General features: G+C 33.1%; 1 protein-coding gene across 4 annotated transcripts in view; it reads right to left on the minus strand.

Moving 5' to 3' along the window:
• The window catches only part of LOC116775907 (inositol 1,4,5-trisphosphate receptor), a 50,058-nt gene that overhangs the window by 21,438 nt on the left and 8,142 nt on the right, over positions 1–20,478 (minus strand). For all 4 annotated transcript variants that reach the window (XM_061524198.1, XM_061524196.1, XM_061524197.1 and 1 more), the window contains exons 2-20: positions 12,763–12,877; positions 11,350–11,420; positions 10,993–11,114; positions 7,028–7,147; positions 6,386–6,503; positions 5,998–6,110; positions 5,296–5,526; positions 4,999–5,111; positions 4,337–4,486; positions 4,005–4,089; positions 3,629–3,789; positions 3,091–3,256; positions 2,765–2,908; positions 2,499–2,643; positions 2,055–2,211; positions 1,846–1,912; positions 1,423–1,598; positions 536–691; positions 164–361 (exon numbers count right to left, since the gene is read on the minus strand). In XM_061524198.1, coding sequence (XP_061380182.1) covers positions 164–361; positions 536–691; positions 1,423–1,598; positions 1,846–1,912; positions 2,055–2,211; positions 2,499–2,643; positions 2,765–2,908; positions 3,091–3,256; positions 3,629–3,789; positions 4,005–4,089; positions 4,337–4,486; positions 4,999–5,111; positions 5,296–5,526; positions 5,998–6,110; positions 6,386–6,503; positions 7,028–7,147; positions 10,993–11,114; positions 11,350–11,420; positions 12,763–12,845 — 2,576 coding nt within the window. In that variant the 5' untranslated portion in view covers positions 12,846–12,877. The remainder of the gene's footprint in view (positions 1–163; positions 362–535; positions 692–1,422; positions 1,599–1,845; positions 1,913–2,054; positions 2,212–2,498; positions 2,644–2,764; positions 2,909–3,090; positions 3,257–3,628; positions 3,790–4,004; positions 4,090–4,336; positions 4,487–4,998; positions 5,112–5,295; positions 5,527–5,997; positions 6,111–6,385; positions 6,504–7,027; positions 7,148–10,992; positions 11,115–11,349; positions 11,421–12,762; positions 12,878–20,478) is intronic.

Here is a 20,478-nt window from a genome sequence, read left to right on the forward strand (position 1 = left end):
GTAATATTTTTTCGATATCAATACATATTTTAACGCATTGCTAGTATTATTTTGGTGGTGCTGGTCACGGAGACCAAAAGAACATAGATATACTGTATAAGAAGTCAGTTTATGTGACATATATATTTCTATTACTTAGTTTAGCTACACGCCAATATCCTACCTATAAAATCCAAAGTAAATCAATTCTCTAGCCAGTTTAACGACTTCAAAGGTCAACTTATTCTGGTCGTGGTCGCTCAGGTACCACGTCCTGGTCACGTCTTTGCACAAGTAGTCCTCAACGAAATCTATCGTGGACTCGAATTGCTTCTTCACCTTCTCCCGTGTCGCATCCTGACCGCCTTTCACGCACTGATAGCTGAGGCAATTAATGAAGGATTAATGTAATGAAAATAATTGATATCATACATGTTATTTATCGTAATGTATGTATCTCTGTGTGTGCGCCGTGTACGTGTGAACGTGTGTGTTTTTCTACATGTGAGGTGTTTGTATGTGAGAATTTGTGTCCACGTGAGGCGGGTGTACCGACTCGTGCACTCGTATGGTGGCGGCGACCTCTGCCCACAGCCGGGCGTACTTGACCGGCGTGACGGGCTCCTGGGGGTCGCGGTCCACGTGCAGGTGAAGCATCAGGCGACAGAAAGATGCACGGACCTCGTGAGATAGCACGGGGTTTGACATGCACCTGGAAGAAATAGTTATATTGGTTACCGTCGTGGATTGTTAACACATGGATCACAACTTGTGACATTTTTTTCTTCATTTTTTATCTGGATGGCTAATGGTTATATTATTTTGGTTATTTGAACATAATAAGGACATTAGACATGTCTACAGTTCAGAGATATGTTATATAGAACTAACCAAACCAGGCTGGATATCGTAGCTTGAAGGTAGATTTTGCTAGGCTTACGACGTATATGACAAAAACTATATATTATTTGTATAAATCAGCTCTTTATCAGAATCGTTTACCAAAGAAATATTGTATCCAATATCATCATCAGCCTATCGGAGCCCACTGCTGAGCAAAGGCGTCTCACATGGAGAAGGTTAGAGCATAAATTACCACGCTTGCTCAAGACGGGTTGGCGGTTTCAATCTTATAATTTGAAATTATAAGACCAGGTTTCCTCACGATGTTTTCCTTCACCGTTTGTCAGTGGTGTCTAAACACTCTTAGAAAGTACATATGACTCGGAAGAGATCACTTTGGTACTTGCGAGGTTTCGAACCCGCGCCCTCACGTATGAGAGGCGGGCCTTTAACCTCCAGGCCACCCCGACGTATCAAAGAACAGTTATTAAATGTATCGTTGCTTTTAAGTAAGGACAGAGGAGGAGACTCAAAATTATTATCAATAATTTTAAATTATGTGAACATATTTCTAAACTCTAAAGGAACGGTTTAACTTACTTGAGTATAAGATCAATGTGCAGTTGGTGTGACAGACTGTTGAGCGCCAGGTACTGTCTGTTGAGACACATGTTCGAGAACAGGTCGAGCTGATGGCGGTAGTAATCCAAGATGGCGGCCGCTTCGCTACGAGGATCTGATGCTTGTTCAGCCAAAGAATTGAGTGACCGACATTCCTGACGAATATATATAATGATAGGTACTTTATTTTCGCTTTTTTAATGATAACTACTCTATTGTCACGATATATGATAAAAATAAATTATGTAGGCTGGTGGAGAATTGTTTTTGTAATACATTAGATATGTATCTGTTTGAACCAAAATAACAAAGGCAACGTTTAAAAGCTATAATATATCTATAATAATACCCAGTGACGTTTATCCTCCTCGCTCATACAATTACAATATTTCTGTACCGAACCTGTTTATTGTTCCAATACAGCATCACCTCTCCACCATCGTCGTTGCTCGAGTCATCCGACACCAACCTGTGTAATAATTCATTATTTTTACATAATAATTATTTCAGTACATGATCCTATACAACACATCCATATGCAATTATTTTTTTTTTTACACAGATTAAATAACCGCTTCTTATGTACTGCTAAAATATAATATTTTCTCTACCTGGTTTCTATGAGTATATCAGCGTTGTTCGCACACAGTACGCTCTTGCAGATCAGTTCTTGTGTGACAGCGATGGCTTTCTTGTTGGAGATGCAGAGATCACTGAGGTAGTCCAGGAACCGGGACTGCCAGGTCTTCATGTTCTTACGGACTAGACCTGGAACGTGATAAAGGAGATGCTGTAATACAGATGAGGATATATCACTAGGAAACATAGAAGTTGCTTAAGTAGGAAAAAATACTTTTTATACGTGTATAATATATATATATATGTATATATATATATGTGTTATTTTGTTAGTTTTAAAACTATGAGAATCATTTTCATCTCGTCTGCCCGTGGTCACTGTTATCAAATAAGGCGTAGTAATTTGAAAATATTAGTTTAAGATAATATAAGATTTGAATCAATATATTTATTTAATACACAACAACCATAGTTACCAACAAACGTCTCGATCTCGGAGGCCGTGATGTGTTTCTCCAACAGCTTCCGGTTGTTGTGTAACAGCGCTGTTATCGTATCTTCCGCCAGTATGTCGTAGCCGATCTGCTTTTGCATGAAGCTGAAGTGCTTGGCGATGTATTCCTGAAACAAAAACGTATTTAAAAACTCGTAGAGATATATATGTATTAAATTCTTTCTAATTAGAGGTGTGTTTGATTAAAATTTTAGTACCTCGTAGAAGACAAGCTATATTATGACCCACCTGGTTTTTCCTGTAATCCTGTTGACTAAGTCTCAGTATGCGGTAGCAGAGTCTGAAGATGAACTTGTAAGGCGCGTACCGTGGATCATAGAGCTCCTCGATTTTAAGGAACGGTTCGCCTTTTGGTGATTCTTGGAAGGGACTCTGATAATAAGTACATGATGCATTAGACCAGAGATCTATAGTGAAAATGAAATCAATGTAACAAGCTAGTTATTAGACAAAATAATGGCTCATGGTAAATGATTTACATTGTAGAGCTACTTAAAATAATTTTGATTTTTTTGTGGATATTTATAGTAGTGCATATGCATGCTAATATGTACCTGTAGTATCATGAATAGTTGTCTTAGTATGTACTGCTCTCTCAGCAGTTTCTGTCTGTCTCTATTGGGATTCTCTACAACAAGTTCTAGAGCTTTCGACTTGTTCGGTTCGTTTTCAAAACCAGCTATAAAGTAAACTATGTCTTGGAGGAGACTCGTTAGGGCTCTGAAACGAATATTGAATTAATAATATATGTATATATATTGTTATATCTTTGGAGGGTAGTCATAGAAAATATAAAAGCAATATGTTGAGTCCCAGGTTAGTATTTATTGTAACTTTAGTTAATAATACGCGTTGTTTTATGATATTTGGTGAAGCATTTCGAGCATCCGACTATTTAAATCCTATTCAAGTAAATTAACGACTTCTTTTTTTATTGTAAATTCATACTATTAGGAAGCAGCTAAATAATAAAAAAAAAACAATATGTTATTTTCATTGTTCCTTACGAAAATCAAATCAAACAAAAAAGACAACCGATATTAAGTATCCTCAAAGTACTACGTTAAGAATCGTAGCACCCTGTATACTAACTTCATTTCGTTGGGCTCGATGTTCCCATGGTGTAGTTTGGTGGAGAGTGCTGAGAGGACCTTGCAGGCGTCGTTGGCGAAGTCCAGATCTCGAACTTCGCTAGGGGACACGGATATAAGGGCAAACGCTTCCTTGTCCTCCTTCACTATAGAACAACCCACCTAGACAAACAGGACATTGGACTTAAGCCAGTTTTTTTTTTATTATTAAAAAATATATAATTAAAGTTTCAATGTCATTTAAAATATAACTGACTATTTGTATGTATATTCATCGCTCAAATTACTTATAAAGGAACAGGTTCATCCCAGGGTTCTATATAATTCGTCCTCGTTGTATTTTTTAAGTTGCAAATTTAATTTAAATCTATATTAACCTTTGACATGACAGGTTTCTCTTCCTCCTTATCAATGGGTATTGATGTTGAATGGACCCACGTGTGAGTGCAGAGATGTTGTAATCTGAAAAGTGACGTACCAAACTAAAGTGTCATTATCGATGATTTAAATTTAAAGTAGAAAATATATAATGAAAGATATATCGACACGTATCGTGCATATAATTGTTAAAAGCAACTGGAAAGACATTTTCCGAAGGTTGCAGGTTCGAGTCCTCCTCGTGTTGATGTTAAAAACGTAATCCATTCATACATTTTCATAGAATCGAGTCTTTTATTAGTGTAGTCATTGCTCATAATGTAAAATTTACCTGACATAGCTACTTTGTGGTACGGGGGCGTCGGAGTGCGTCATGGTAGTGGGATCTAACTCGAACAGCGTGGCGATCTCTGATGAATGTGGAACTGATACCAACTGGTACGCTGGCTCGCCTTCCGCATCAGGGTCTATAGCACCCTCCCTGATTTAATTATATACTTAATATATTATACACACTAGATAGAAATATATATATATGAAGATAAATGAGATACAAATATTGCAAAAAAAAACGAGCCGACTAGTTATTATAACAACAAAAAAAATATTCCTAAATATAAGACTTTTTTTAATAAAAACGATTAATAAATATTACAATCATCAAATATTTCAAAGTTTTTTAAAAGAAATTTCGATCGACTTAACTATATGAAATAATGAAAAGGTAAAAATATAATGAGCTCTAAGACTTTCCCCAGTATTAATTTAAATAAAACTAATGTTTTTTTATTACTACGCGTTTTGAACTACATATTTACGTTGAGATGAGAATATCGAGGGGGACATCGTCATCTCTTCTGCCCGTGATCACGTTTACTGCGAAGTAACCAAAACGTCGGGAGTATGTGCTTCAAATTATTAAAAAACGCGTAGTAATCCGAAAACATTAGTTTTATTTAAGGTGTGTTCTGAGGGAAGTGTTCAGAGACATACACTAGTTTAGTACAGGCCTCCGCGGCCAGGTAGTGTCCGGTGGCGAGGTGTTTGAACCGGAAGATGGAATTCCAATGTCCAGCTCCACCGCGGCACGGGTCATGCTGCACCACCTGGAAACGAATTATATTTATAGGTAAACAAATATTTACAACGCTTTTTCCAGGTCTAAGGACTTTAATTCTCAGTTGGTGATATTCTGGCTGTGAATATCATTTTCTTTGCAATTTTATTGAAGATATTTTCTTTTGTAACAGCGCACGGTTAATCTTTGAAACTTATTAATTTAAAACTGACCTCGATTTCCCACAGCGCCTTGCTGCTAGTCGCAGCCGTAGCACTCGACCTTCCAGTGGTTCTGAGGAAGACGTGATGTCTCCTTCTATATTCGTCCATGGTGAGGAACTTCTCTTGTTCGGCGTGGAAGAGACGCACCACGTCACCCCCCTTCAGCATCTCCTCCTGATTCTCCTTGTGCTCCAAAAACAGAGTCACCTTCCATGACGTTGATGAATTAACTACATTCACCTGGTGAATAAAAAAAATGCTCAAATATTTTATAAAACGCTTGACTGTCATTGCACCTGATGGAGGGTGGAAATGAAGCTGAGGTTGTAAACGTTCAATCCCAGTTATTATTTCTTCCATTGCTCTCCTACCACGAGATCTCTTATTATGCCTCCAGGAATATGGAAATAAAGGTGCAGACAGTAAGGGTACTATCCCAGAAATTATTTATTTTAATGCCCTCCTACCACGGAATCTCCTATAATGTCTCCAGTACCAAGGAAACGAACTTGCAGGTCGTAAAGGTACTGTCCTAGTAATTATTTCTTCCAATGTCCCCCTACCACGAAATCTCTTATAAAGTGTCATGGAAATGAAGGGACAGGTACGAAAACTTATATTTCAGTAATTATTTCTACCAGTACCCTCGTACCACGAAATCTACCATAATGTTCTCCGTACCAAGTACTCCCAGGAATGATTATTCCTTACCTCCATACATCCAGCGTTGTCGGGCAGCTCGTGGTGTGAGGACACGTGCAACACCTGTTGACCCGCGTTCACAGGGTTCAGGATCACCTTATCACCCACCACCACGTTATCACCTGGTTGAAGATAACATAATACATACAATAATATTACAATTATTTCAACAGGGTGAGGATACATAGAAGTCATTGTCTCATTTCTGTACTGAATCTATTATTATGAAACATATTTCATATATAGAGCTTTTATTTTATGCCTAAATAAAACTTGGACGATCAAGTGTTTACCGGCACCAATGGCTTGTTTTCATTGTGGCGGTAAACTAAGTCATAGACTCTATTCCCGATCGTGATGAGTATATATTTCTATGTAATATAAACGACAAACAAACCCGTCGACCGCAGCTTATAGAACGGTATAACGTAGAACCACGATCCTTCGTTACCGTTCGCGTCAAGATGCACTCGCATCGCATTTTTCTCCAGCAAAGCCGGCAATCTTTTGTTCACCTGAAAAATAACAACGAATGATTATAACTAAGATTTTAATGTTCATATTTTCAAATAAAATCATAGTTAATTATATTTTTGTCATTTATGATTTCACATTAACTTTGCAATAACAGTTACACTGACAGAAAATATGTGAGTGTGTGAAAAACTACTGAGACGTCATCTCATATTTACTTTGAAACTATAAACGTGCTAACTGAAAATGTACTAAGTATATATGTATGTATGTATATAAAGTATTTGTTCTTGTTTGATAGCATTAAATATATAAAATGTATATAACAGAAGAAAAAGTATTTCCCAATGAATATCAATTTAAATCTAGATGCCACCAAGGTAGCAATCTATCAGGTAAAGAAGTTTTATGAATGCATAGGTCTAGAAATATCATAATAAACATGTGCCGCTAAATATTTTATATGCTATATCATATGAAACAGCTGTCACACTAATTGTATGTATATGTGTGTGTGTGTGTGTGTGTGTTTTGTGTGTGCGTGTGTGTAAGTGTGTATACTCACAGTCAAATACTTGTTGGACTTGACATGTAAAAGTTGTACCACGCTACCGTACTGCACAACGGTACCCAACAGCTTTTTATTCTCCAAATCGTTCTGTTTCTTCTCTATCTCTGCTGCATGCTGTAAAATTGTGATAGAAGAATTCTTATCAGCTAATCTATAGTCTTCTTATGCAATTGAGGGTAGAATGTTGTTTTTCTGTTTATACCAACCAGAATATTAAAGAATCAAGTTATTCTGGTAATGCATAAATAAAATTGAGATCTAAAACATTGTTTAACTTCTAGACAGCTAAGATCTATAATTTAACGTGAGTTCCAAAGCTCAAAAGACTGAAATTTCTTGAACTATACAAAGCTCGTATGAACGCAAAGGGACTATTACTGATGGATTGTTAAAATTAATTTCGGTAATCTTCAAAGAGAAATAAGGGTTATATAGAATAAGCAAAATTCTGACATAAGCAAATGAATAATAATTATAGCTGGAAAAAGGAATGGTATTCCAGAAATACAAATTCACTCTCAATGTCGGTCTAAAAGCATTTATGCTTCGTAAAAGCTATTAAGTCTGCAAGTCATGAATAGTCGATTTGTTCATAAAAATTTTGGAATGTATAAGGAGAATGGAATTACGGGAGTACGTAATTACGAATACAGCTTTTTGGTCTTGGTATGAATCATAAGGAAACACGTTTTTGGTGAGAATTACTGTAAAAGGAATCTTCGAAATTAGTCTTTATGTAGCGCTTAGGTGTGCTAAGAGTAAATTCTTCTTAATACCTTACATAAAATATTCCAATGATAGTATCTAGGTTATAAGTAAAAATATGGGTCTACTTTTTCCTCATCAAAGCAGAAAGTAATAAGAATAACCGTTTGAAAGTTAAACAATCCATAAAGAAAAATAACTAAGTTGGTAATACAGTGTGGCAGACGTGACATTCCTCTTTATTTGAAATAGGTAATATTAGCGATAATTCCATCAAAGGCAATTAGATACAAATTTCTTTGTATATCATTACGGGCCAACATCTGTGACATCAGATCTAATCACAGCCATGTTTCAATACATTCGTTTCACAACCAAAAAATCTTGAACCCTATAATCATTAATAGTGTAATATGAGAAACATGCCATACACATAATAAGTCAGTAATATTTTTGGACCGTTTTTATTTATTTGACGGGAAAAGCCATCAATCACTTGTTATTCTATTCGATAACATCGAAATCTCCTTAAGAACATTGCACTGTTTTTGAGGATAAGGCAGTGTTTCGATATCTGTCATAAGCCGAAAAATCTCTATTCGAAAAATACTATAAGGGAACACAGCTTTGCAAGAGCATATTGAGCTTAAATTCCATCTAAATTTAAGGACATTTTCTAAATATTAATATTTGTATTATGTTTTATATGAATTTAAAAAAAATGATGTATAGTTTTTGCTTTCATTGCAAATCTTTCGAAAGCCGTCTAACTCTCACCGAACAAAATTTGAATGATAGTATTTTTTTTGCTACCTATTTAACGAAATATTAATTATATTAAAAGAAACTACGCGAATACACGTAAAGAATTGTTCTATAACAAAATATGTGGAATGTATCTATCAATAATTAAATCCAGAGTTCCGTTAATGTGTCTCAATTTAGACTCGGAATCCGCTCGCCAGAATAGTATAGTGACTTTACTTTATTGTCGAAGAATAATGACCGCATTCATAAAATTGATAGCATTGAATTTATTGTTGGGAGATGTTGAAAATATAAATGAAACTAATATATTTTCGGATATACTACGCGGATTTTATTATTTTAAAACTACATAATGAATTGAATTTCATTAAAAACTCTGCCCGAGATCACGGTTGCTGTAAAGTAACCGAGACGTCGGGATTATGTAGTTTTAAAATAATAAAATCCGCGTAGTATATCCGAAAATATATTAGTTTCATTTAAATGAATAATACTCGCGAGAGTCTTAGATCTCATTAGATGTGGAAAATATTTGGTTATTATACACAGACTTTTACGGTATACTAACTTTTGTCTGCGACTATCTCTTTGTTGATTACGTAATTTAATTTAAGATTAACATTGATGTGTTTAGAGAAATATATGGGACTAGTAACCGACAACAAGTAGATGTGATTTCATACAAAAAATACAATTATTATGCTATAAGCGTATTTTATTCTGATGCAAGAGAAATGTTTATTTAGTTTTATGAATTTAGATTAAATTGTGTTTTCTATGGAAGGTTAAAATATTATTATTAATGCAAACTCGTTTTTTGGTTACATTGAGACAATTTTTCTCGTTATTTTCACAATATAAACGATGAAAATAAAAAGCTGAATAACGACTTAATTATTTAACCATTATTTCGTTTCTCACTAGATCAATATAAAATACGTATTTTTTTGTTTTATAAGATGTATAACACAACATAAATATTTATATATATATTTTTTTTCATTTAAATAATACTAGTCTCATTTAAATGAATAAAACTCGCGAAAATCTTAGATCTCATTATAAATATTTATAGTCATTTTGTGTGTACCGTACACAATAAGACAATAAAATAACTAAGATCGCAGCCAAAGCCACGGTATCCAGCTAAATCTTATTCATATAAGCCATCGAGGAAATCTTAATTGAGATATTTTTTTATATATATTTAATTTATAAACATCTCAACGTATAAATTGTCTCGTTGATGGAATATATCATTCTTCATAGTCATAAATCCAGATGGCAGACACTTATCGCTATTTTTGAACGCCGATGCGATATATAGGTATATATTTTCATTGGAGATTCTTTCTCAATAATACTAGTATGTACACAGGGATATGTCTATCTTTTTAGAATATTATTTAAGCCTGTATAAACATTCAAAAAATAAATATCTTTTGTATTAAAGCTAAGTTCAGACGTGTAGTGCATAGCAAGAGCTTTAAAAAAGGAAAGGAAATCCTGAAAACTTGAATCACTCGTTATAAATAGTCTCTACATTGTAAATGTAATACTAATTCGGTTTTATCAATTGCATTGAAGATGGATAAGTAATAGGTCTCCTTTAAGTGGCAGCATGTGGTCCAGCATCTAGACTCCAGTTTAGACAGGACCAAGGTCGATATATAATACTATAAGTGAAATATATTATGCTAAGTTCACATAATGATATCTAAGAGTATCGCGAGTATTGATCTTGCAGGAACCGTAATCACGGATGCAAAGTAGCCGGAGCGTCGAGGGTATGTAGGATAAAATAATAATAAAAAAAACTCGTAATATCCCGAAATATTAGTTTTCTTTAATATGCAAAATTATTATTATTTCTGTTGTTTCTGTGTTATTTACGTTATAATAAGAGAACTCGTCATCTAATCTAGACGGTCATCTTAATTGGTTTATAGATATGTTTGAAAAAAATTCTCATTACTCGCTTAAGGTGATCGTATGAAAGGTCATGTATTGTAAATGCCCGGACAAATACCTATTTAATATTGGGGTGGTATAGAAAATGAGTTCAAGATATTCCTCTTTCATTTCCAAGTCTCATGATCATTTGTTTAAGGGAAAACTAAAAGAAATAAGACTTGTAGTCCTAATTTAAGTATATAATAAATTTTGCTAATGTCTTCGAAGACCGCGTAATTTTTTCAACCCAACCAATAAATTAGTTGATAGAAAATTATCTCACATACAACGGAATGATTATGGAAGATTTCTCTCTATGTATTTTTCTTTTTATTATTTTTTACAATACTTTTTATACTTAGTACAAGTTTTTTATCGTCGAACTGAATACGGAGCGTATCTAGTTTTTTTACTTATAAACCAACGTTACTACTATCATGGCGAAGATATATGAAAGAAAAATTGGAAACACCGTATTCAGTTCGGTGATGAGAAATTTATGTTAAGGGTTGTCACTTGATAGTAATACTTACGTGCAACCTCTTTAACAGTCCGGTGTCAGTATCCGCGCTTGCGTTAGCGGACTGCTTGGCGGTGTTCCAGAACTGCTTCTGAGCTGAGTAGCGGTTCATAGGGCATATCTTGAACAGGCAATCTGGAAAATACATTATTGACAACCCTAGCGCAGCGATACACGATAGACGGTTTTGTCATAAATTCTCGTAACACTAACTATAAAATTAACTAAATGCTATATTTTCAAGTCAAAGATGTAGACAGAGTCAGAGTATTCCATAAAGCTCGAGATAATATGCTATTCTCTACTACATTTAATTAGTCTATTGAGTTCAAGTGTGTACATACATATGTGTGGATGTGTGTGATCTTACCTCGGAACTTTTTGGGCGGATCAGTCAGGTCGCCTGCCTCGGGGCATACAACGCACCTGTCATCTACCAACCTGATAATATTCAACATATTATATAACATATAAAATTACCCGGACATATGTGCGTAGCTATAAACGTACAGTCAGACGCGCAAGTCTAAATGTGTTAAAATCCTTTTAAATTATAAGAAAATACACAAAATAATTAAGCTGGATAATCCACGCACTAAACCAGAGCAAGCTGTAATATAATTAATTCAAACGTCTGACACAAAGCCCTCTTACATTAAATGGCGTTTGTGTATCAGCTAAGCTAGAGTGGATTAGTGTAAACCCTTTCGCAGTTATAGGATATATATACATATATATTTATGAAATAATATATATATATATATATATATATATATATATATATATATATATAATTCAAATAGATATTTACACTCCTATATAAACAACACAATAATGATCTTGGAAAAATTTATATTAAAAACACATAAATAGCTTAAGTTAGAATATAACATATATATGTATGTATATTAATTTTACTAAGACTATTTGTACTGCAATTGAAGAATTTTTAAATAAGTTTCTTTAAATTTAGAGCACATGTTAGTCTATATATAGTTTTTAAGAATTGTTAAAAAAAATCTTTTTCTATTCGGGAGTTACGTATATGTATGTTTTAATTAGTCTTAAACTGTCAGTCGTTTATTTATAAAATAAGATAATGATAAGGACGTTAATATATATACATAGGTCTATTAGAATAAGTTATGCAACTATTCCTTGAAATAGACAGCTGGAATCCTTAGTACAAGTCTACGTGAAACAGAACGTTTTATAAATACTTAAAACATATAAGTATGACGGCGATTACTTAACGTATAGGTGTTAAGTAACTGTAGATGATACAGCATGTGGAATTAATTCGTTATACAGAAACTAATAAAATCACAAATATATATATATATATATATATATATATATATATATACATTATTTTTATATAAAGAGTAACTTAGAAAACTTTGATCGTAGTTTTATAATCTCAATAGATTGTTATTAACTATTTTTAATGGGTAGGAATGTGTTAGTTGTAGAGAAAAATGTAAAAACGTCATTCAAACACGTCTCAAATAAAAGTTATGACTCTTAACTTAATAAGACAAATACATAAATATGGAAGACTATTAAGCGCAGTGGTTACAATGTCTCCCTGCGAAGGCATATTATATCAACTTCAATCTCCGGTTTAGACAAAAGTTTTACATATGCCTAGCGGGAATAATTCAATGGAAATCCCATCAACAAAAATCTTCTAAAAATATGATTCATACGCCTCAGTCCAGAAATTAATATAGAGGTGAAACTGCTATGGGAGTCCTTACATTGGATGTATTATGGAACTCACCCTAAGGTACTCAGGAATCCTGCAACCGAGCCCTCCGCGTACAGGGACACGATGTCCCCCAGGTGCAAGAAACTGTCGCCCATCTTGACACCTCGACCCCACCATGCAACGACACCTGTTCGACAATATGTATCAAATAAAAAAAATCTCAACAATACTACCAAAAAAAATATGCTATCCCTACCCATTATATATATATATATATATATATATATATTGAAAAGTAATTCGCGTTTTTTAATACGCAACAACTAAATCCTCGAACTATTGTATTGTGACCTTAGAAGATAGCCACGTAGACGGAATTATTTTCACAAAAAAGTTTATTTCCGAGCAAATTAAGAGGTAAAAGCAAGTAAAGTATATATATCCCGGAGGAATGGAGTGTATATATATATATGGAGTAATTTTTAATTCTTCTTAAAGTGACTATCTCAAATACGAATGATTATTTTGATACAGAAATTTAATGGCATATTTTGTGAAACACCGCAGAGGGTTAGTGTGTAATATTTTAGGTATGATTTGTTTTATCCTAAGTCGCTTAACGTTATGCGGCTTCCACTTCAGGTCAAGACCCAAATGTTTCCTTTCATCAAAGGTGATAATATATTCTTTGTATTATCAAGAAGCAGCTTTTGGAGTATAGTACTATATATATATATATATATATATATATATATTGAATTGACTTGTTGTGACATAGGACTGTTTTAATTTAATATTAGAGTACCCTCACAATTTTAGGCACATTTATTACATTGCTTGCGTTATAAGATATTTGTTTTGCTTACAAATTATAGTAGAAGCGAAATATAAATGGCCTCTTATAATTCCCCTATCACCATTTTCACTGTCTAATTAAATAAATTTTCGTTTTGACTCAAAATTAATTCGTAATAATATATTTTTAGTACTTCTTTTGTATGTAAAACTACTAAACTGTCAGATTTTGATAATATTGATAGTGTTTATCATAATATTAGTAATTTTTAAAACTAAAACTGTAATAAATGTCTCTAAATGATAAAATTCTCTGTGCCGTTTAGTTAAAAATCCAATTACATGTATTACTAATAGCAAGGCTTGTAAATGGTTCGACTTTATTTGTAAGTTTCAAAGCTCTCGTTGTTGGATGCTACAGTGATAAGTTTCGCTATATCTTATCTTAGTAATGTGATTTCCACGTCGCCTACGTCCTGGTGCTATTGTGAAGTCTATAAATAAATTGTCTGTACTCTACGGACATGTGGTAAAAACTAAAATTGTTTCGTGAGCTGACAGTAAACGCTTTATTGCATTATACGAGCCGTGAATCTTGTATTACAAAAATATATTTCTATATTCCTTTTAAGGTTAAGTATATATTTTTATTTTCTACTCTATAGAATTTCATATAATAGGTATCAAATCTGGGCCCAGTGCCACGATCCCATTTCAAAAGTTTTCTGGAGATAAATGTTTTGTTAGCAAATAGTTTTATGTATGGAAATAGACGAATGTAAGAACGAGTAGGATTGGAAGGGACGGGACGGGACGGGACGGGACGGGACGGGACGGGACGGGACGGGACGAAGTGATTAGGGATAGAATTTCAATCAATCAGTTCAATCCTCATATATATTTGTATGATAAAAATAACATCATTACTATTATAGATAACATTATACTAAGACAGTTAAGTCTGATTAGGAGAACGAAATTGAATGCAAGAAATCTGAAGGTATTTTCTGTGTGCTTAGTCCAAGTGTTAATGTATGTTACTAATGAAAAAACTAGATACGCTTAGTATATGTGACGTTGCAAACTCGCACTATGGATACTGATTGCTCTTAAAGATTACCGATACGTTAATATTAGCGATTGATTTACAAAATATATATATAATTAATTGTAAAATAGGATCAATCATTTCTCAATTCCTGGTGCGCTGAAGTAAGACATAAACTCGAGTGTTATGTCTGTTACAAAGATTAGTGTAAACTATAGTATTTGTAAACATCGGGTCTTCTGTAACAAGTTAGTATAGTCTTTTGTACAAGGCGTATTCATATAGTCTCGAGTAGAAACTCCTTATACATAATAAGTAGTATAACATATATACATGATTTAGACATTCGGTTTTTGAAATTGCCTATAAAAAAATTATAAAATCTTTTAAAATTAATGAACCAATTTTTTTACATATAAAATTGTATGCAAGGCAAATTGAGATAGAGCAAAATATTAAGATATATTTTGTATGCTCTCCTAGATATTTACTACCTACCCTATGATTAGTTTCCAATGTCTATAGTGAATTCGTGCTCAACAGGAAGAACATAAAAGCCGACACGGGAACATACAACATGGTACAAACATATATACGTTCCTTACGTATGTATACCGGTTAGCGTATACGTCACAAACAAACACACACTCACCCGATCACATCGTCAATATAGTTCGACGAGTTTCATCAGCAGCTTCAGCATGTCGCAAGTAAAATAGAACAAATGCAACAATAACTTATAGAAGGCACGCCTCACGTCTATAAGGTAGTAACTGAGGATTATTACTAGGAGGCACGCACACAGACATAGTATTTTTCGATTTTTACTTATAACCATCTGAAATCAAGGTGAACTCTGTCTAATGGTGTTTGGTGCCTTGGATAAGGATGATATCAAAAATTTATCTCCCACGTTTCGTATGTATTTTATGTAAGTTTTAAATTATTTACGCTGTGCCATACAGTGACGTGTTAATTAGTTTTTCTGTTCGGAGTTAAGGCGCGCCTAAGTAATTTACCTAAATACTTGCTTGTTTTACATATATCAATATTATGAAATAGAAAATCTTATCAGAATTAGGTACGTAACGAATATTATAAGGCAACAAAATACACACCCTCAGCTCACTTATTTAATAAATCATGATTACCGATCCGCCATAACTTTTAACGCAACTCGATGTCAAAAACCAAGAGGATTTTTCGCGGTCTCTCTTGTTGTTTGTATCTATAGTAATTTGAATTTGGAATATTATAAGCAAAGAGTTTTTATGTTTCAGTATATAAGCGACCTTTGGATGTCAAGTATTATCTGTAACTAACTTTTCCCGCCCGTTAGATAGAACCAATCAATATGTGAAGTGGATGCGTTAAGCCTAATCAGGCAAAGGGTTTTATTTATACAGAATCCACTCGAGCGTGTCTCTCCTTTGCGGGCTCACTGACCTATATATTTTAATTATCTTTCTGTTGACTTAATTCTATAAAGGATATTTTCGCCTTTTTTATTTATATTTTATTTACAAATATATTTTTTTTACGCAATTGTCTTGAGCTATTTGGGCCAGCGGTAAAAAGTGGTTTTATAACTTATTATAAAAACTTAAAATATAAGAGATTTATTCATTTATAAAGCATCAATAAAAAAAAATTAAGAGACTTTTGAAAGAAAAAAATATTATATTGAAATTTAATGAAATATTGCTTTTCAAATCAAAATTTAAGACGTATTTTAGATGTTAAGTATGAATCAAATATAAACTATGCGACTATTATAACTTCACCGTTGATAATAGACTCTATTGAGGTCATAGGAAACGAGTGATTTGCCGAAATTTATGTGAACTTTGGTCTTGAATTGCAAATACTGCGAGCAATAACGATTTTTAGACTTTTATATAAAATGCATCAAGATAGCACAATTGTCTGTAACCACACACAGCAATTCAAGTGTAGTGTCTTTAAAATATAGTTTAGAGGATAAATCTGACATTTAAAGCCTTAATCCAATAGCACTATGGACCAAAATCTGCTGAATTATCACTTTTTAAACACTCTCAACATTTTTCCCGATGAGAAGTCACGCGGAAACTGAGGTTTGCGACCGGATTTCATGAAAATTGAAGCTATGAAACAACCTTGGTGGAATATTTGTTTATTTTGCACTATATACCTCTTTCATGTTTTAGTATCTTTGGGTGATGGCTTTGTTTTGTTTGAACATAACACACGTACATACATACACATAACTGTCAGAGAGATGTACGGAACTGTTGGGAATGGAATTTCTCATAATGAACGATTTGATATTATAGCTCATGGAAGCTTTGATGTGTCCAACACACACTTACAGAAATCTTGTCGAAATCATAGGATTATATTATTCAGATATCTGACAAATGTATTTAATATATTGAATAAAATCAAAAGCAATGGTCCATTAATTATTCTACGCATCAGGCTGAAGTGGGCTCGTACGAAGCTTTTCATCCGTTCTTCTGCGCTACAGTAACTCTGTCACTCTTTTGTTCCAAACTTACATATGCACTACCAATAGCTATTTCTTCAGCACACAAACATACGTTGTTACTGTAGCATTTTTATGTCAGTTTCTAAAGGTTTCGACCATAGATCCTGGCCTAGATATGGGATCCATGGTATTATGTATCACATTTAATTTTTCTCCTGTCTAGAGACCACTGAGCAAAATCTTCAAGAGTTCATGAACCTTATGGCTTATATCGAGAAATAATTTCATGTGAAAAACAATTAAGTGCTCGTTTCTTGGATTAATCGGAATAGCTCCTAAAACTTACGCCTCTTTACTGATCACCATACACCATCAAACTTTTGGATTGAGTTATTGGTTTCAATTGCCAGAAAGCAATGTTGTTCCTTTTTTAAAAACATGTGAATGATGGATTATCCTTACTCCAAATTTTCTAGTAGCTTATGGTCACGTTCATTGTCCCTCTGGAGTCAAATTTGACAAACCTCTTTCGTAACTCATAATTAATATTGGCCGAAAATGAAGTGCGAGTTTTAGCGTGGATATAAAAAATAATGAAAGTTTCATTAAATTTAATGTTTAAAGTTTAAACATTTGCTTGCACGTTAATTTCGGAAGAATGGCGATAGATGCCGTTGTTTATAATTTATATGTTTAATTTAAAGTCTGTAAACAATTTTTTTCGCTTTTATTTTTAATAATGTAAAAAAAACTGTTATAATTAAATAAATGGCGACTCAAACGCTTCAGCCGAATCCTTCGAAACAGGAGAGAAGCAAATCTTTAGTTTACGCTAGCACGTAAATATTATCTAATACAGTTTTACTAAATATCATATAATTTTTATATCATGTATGTACGGTTTTAATCGTCAAAAACCATCGAAGCACACGGAAAACAGCACGGCTGATAAAAACCTCCCGCGGACCTTCAACGTATTTCCAAGGTCGCACTAAATGAGAATATTGTTACGTTTTGATTGACGAATATTATTGGCACGAGTATGACTGAAATCAAAAATGTTGCCAGATATAAATTTTACTTGCTCGAATTCCCCAGATAATTTCTTTTTTTTATATGGTTGAGGTATTTATGAAAGTTATTTTGGAATTTCGTAGAAATTAATTTATATATCTGTATATATAAGTAAATACCGAGGTTTTGGGGAGACATATGGTAATTGAAAACTTGTTTAATTTTGATATAAACACAAATTTTTCAGTTTTAGCAAAAGGTCATTAGCTGCTCACATCGAAATATAATTTTGATAGTTGTTACAACAAAACGAATTTTTGTTTTTCGTTTGGCCCCACGCTATCACAATTTTTTACTCTATCTTCCTCCAATAGGCTTTACACAGGGGTGTTGGGGTCACTGGAGGGCCTGTAGAATTATTTTATACCAACAATTTATTACTTTCAGATTCGTATTTTGTCATACATCTTATGAACAACGGATAAAAACGAAAGACTAATTAATGAAATACATTTAAAAATTTCAGTTTTTGTATAGACATTGTTAATTTGTATTCGGCCTTCAGAGGAATCTTCAAAAAACAACCGAGCTAAATAAATATTAATACTATCTAAGTATAAAATCTATCTATACTTTTTACCTTTACATATCTTAAGATACCATTTCAAAGAAGAAAAAAAAACATTTAATATAAAAAAAAACCTAAATATTACTAACTATTAATTAATTGATTTCCATTCATTATGTGTACGTTTAATATTTAATTTGCATGTCAAAAGATACGACTTTATAACCTCTTAGTGATAAACACATCCGTCTCACACATATTTAATAATCATGTACAGGGAATTGATTATTGTTATAAAATAGACAATAAACCTTAAACATTTTGTTTGACATTCAAATTTGAGGCTCGCTTAACTTAAGCTGATAACACATTAATAAGTTTCAACGTTTTTATTCCATTCCACAAACTCCTTCAACCCAGTACTCAATTTTATAATTCGTCCGAAAAATAAATTCTTCCACGATTCCAGTGCGAATGAAGCCATAGCATAAAAATACATAAGTTAATGATATATATATCAATACATATTATAAAACAAAGCCCCTCGCCGCGTCTGTCTGTCTGTTCGCGATAAACGGAAAAACTACTGCACCGATTATCAAACAGTTATCACCACTCGATACAGTGATTTTTGAGGAAGGTTTTAGCATATAATTTGTTAAGTTTTTGTATTTACTTGAGTATACATTAACGATATTTGTTGAAGATATCGGAAAAACATGAGCCGTCCGCGAGCTTTTAACGAAAACGATGCGAAGTCTTTGATATATAACAAAATAATATATGGTGGAATTGTGTATCTTATATAGATGTACAGAAAAGTCTGCGGTGGGAAATGTCTATACTTTAAGGATAACAAACTATATCCATTTTACAACTTTTGAAAATTGGCATTACTAAAGCGTTTCTTGGAAAGCTATTTACATAGATACGGTATTAAGTATTATTAAAATAAATTACTTTGTTTCCAAGCCGACAACAGTATCTGTAAATTACTTTTTAAATCATTTAAATCGGGCGTACCATTTGAAAGTTATGATAATATAAGTTTAATAATTCTCAAAATTTAATAATCTATTTTATATTTTTCGTAAAGAGCCCGCGCGGAGCCGGGGCTGGTACCCAGTTTATGTATATATAAGATTCTCGCGTATGCACAACGTGTTTATAAGTTAAATTCATTAAACATACCATAATATATGTTTGCAGTTATTATTACATTTATCCTAACATTAATTTAACTGTTACTATAAATAGAAAATATTTATGAATTTCCTTTACGAAGCAGCCATGTCAAATAATTAAAAAAAAATCATCACATACATTTATTTAATGAGATTAAAAGTTTGAAACTACGTTTTTAGCTTTGTTGAACATTAACAATTAATTGTTAATATTAACAAATTATTTGGATGATGATTTTAGTATGGGTGTTTTATTTATAACTACCCTAAAGTGTATATATATGTATATGCTAGTTTTTGCTCGTGACTCCGTCTGCGTGAACATCAAAATTGCGCTGAGAGCGTAATGTATAGTGTGTTAAAGATTACACACAGTAACCTATGTTGCAGCCTTTTCATTTTATATATTCTAGATACCGACTGCAGCGCCATCTGCTGACATGATTCATGGATCACAATCATATGAGCCACCAAACAAATGCATACAAAAAATTCATTCCAATCAGTCCAACTTATTAGGAGGAATTCAGTGACATACACACATATAGTGGAATTACATATATATAAGGATATCTATTTATATAATGCATTGCTCTTGCACATAGTTTGTTTGCGTTTCACAGGGAGATCACTATATGCAATATATCTTGGAGTCTGTTTAGTTTCGTGATTGTTAAACAAAGGTGTGTTTTACTAACATGACTTGACC

This window comes from Danaus plexippus, chromosome 24 (assembly GCF_018135715.1).
Source record: "Danaus plexippus chromosome 24, MEX_DaPlex, whole genome shotgun sequence".
Lineage (NCBI taxonomy): Eukaryota > Metazoa > Arthropoda > Insecta > Lepidoptera > Nymphalidae > Danaus > Danaus plexippus.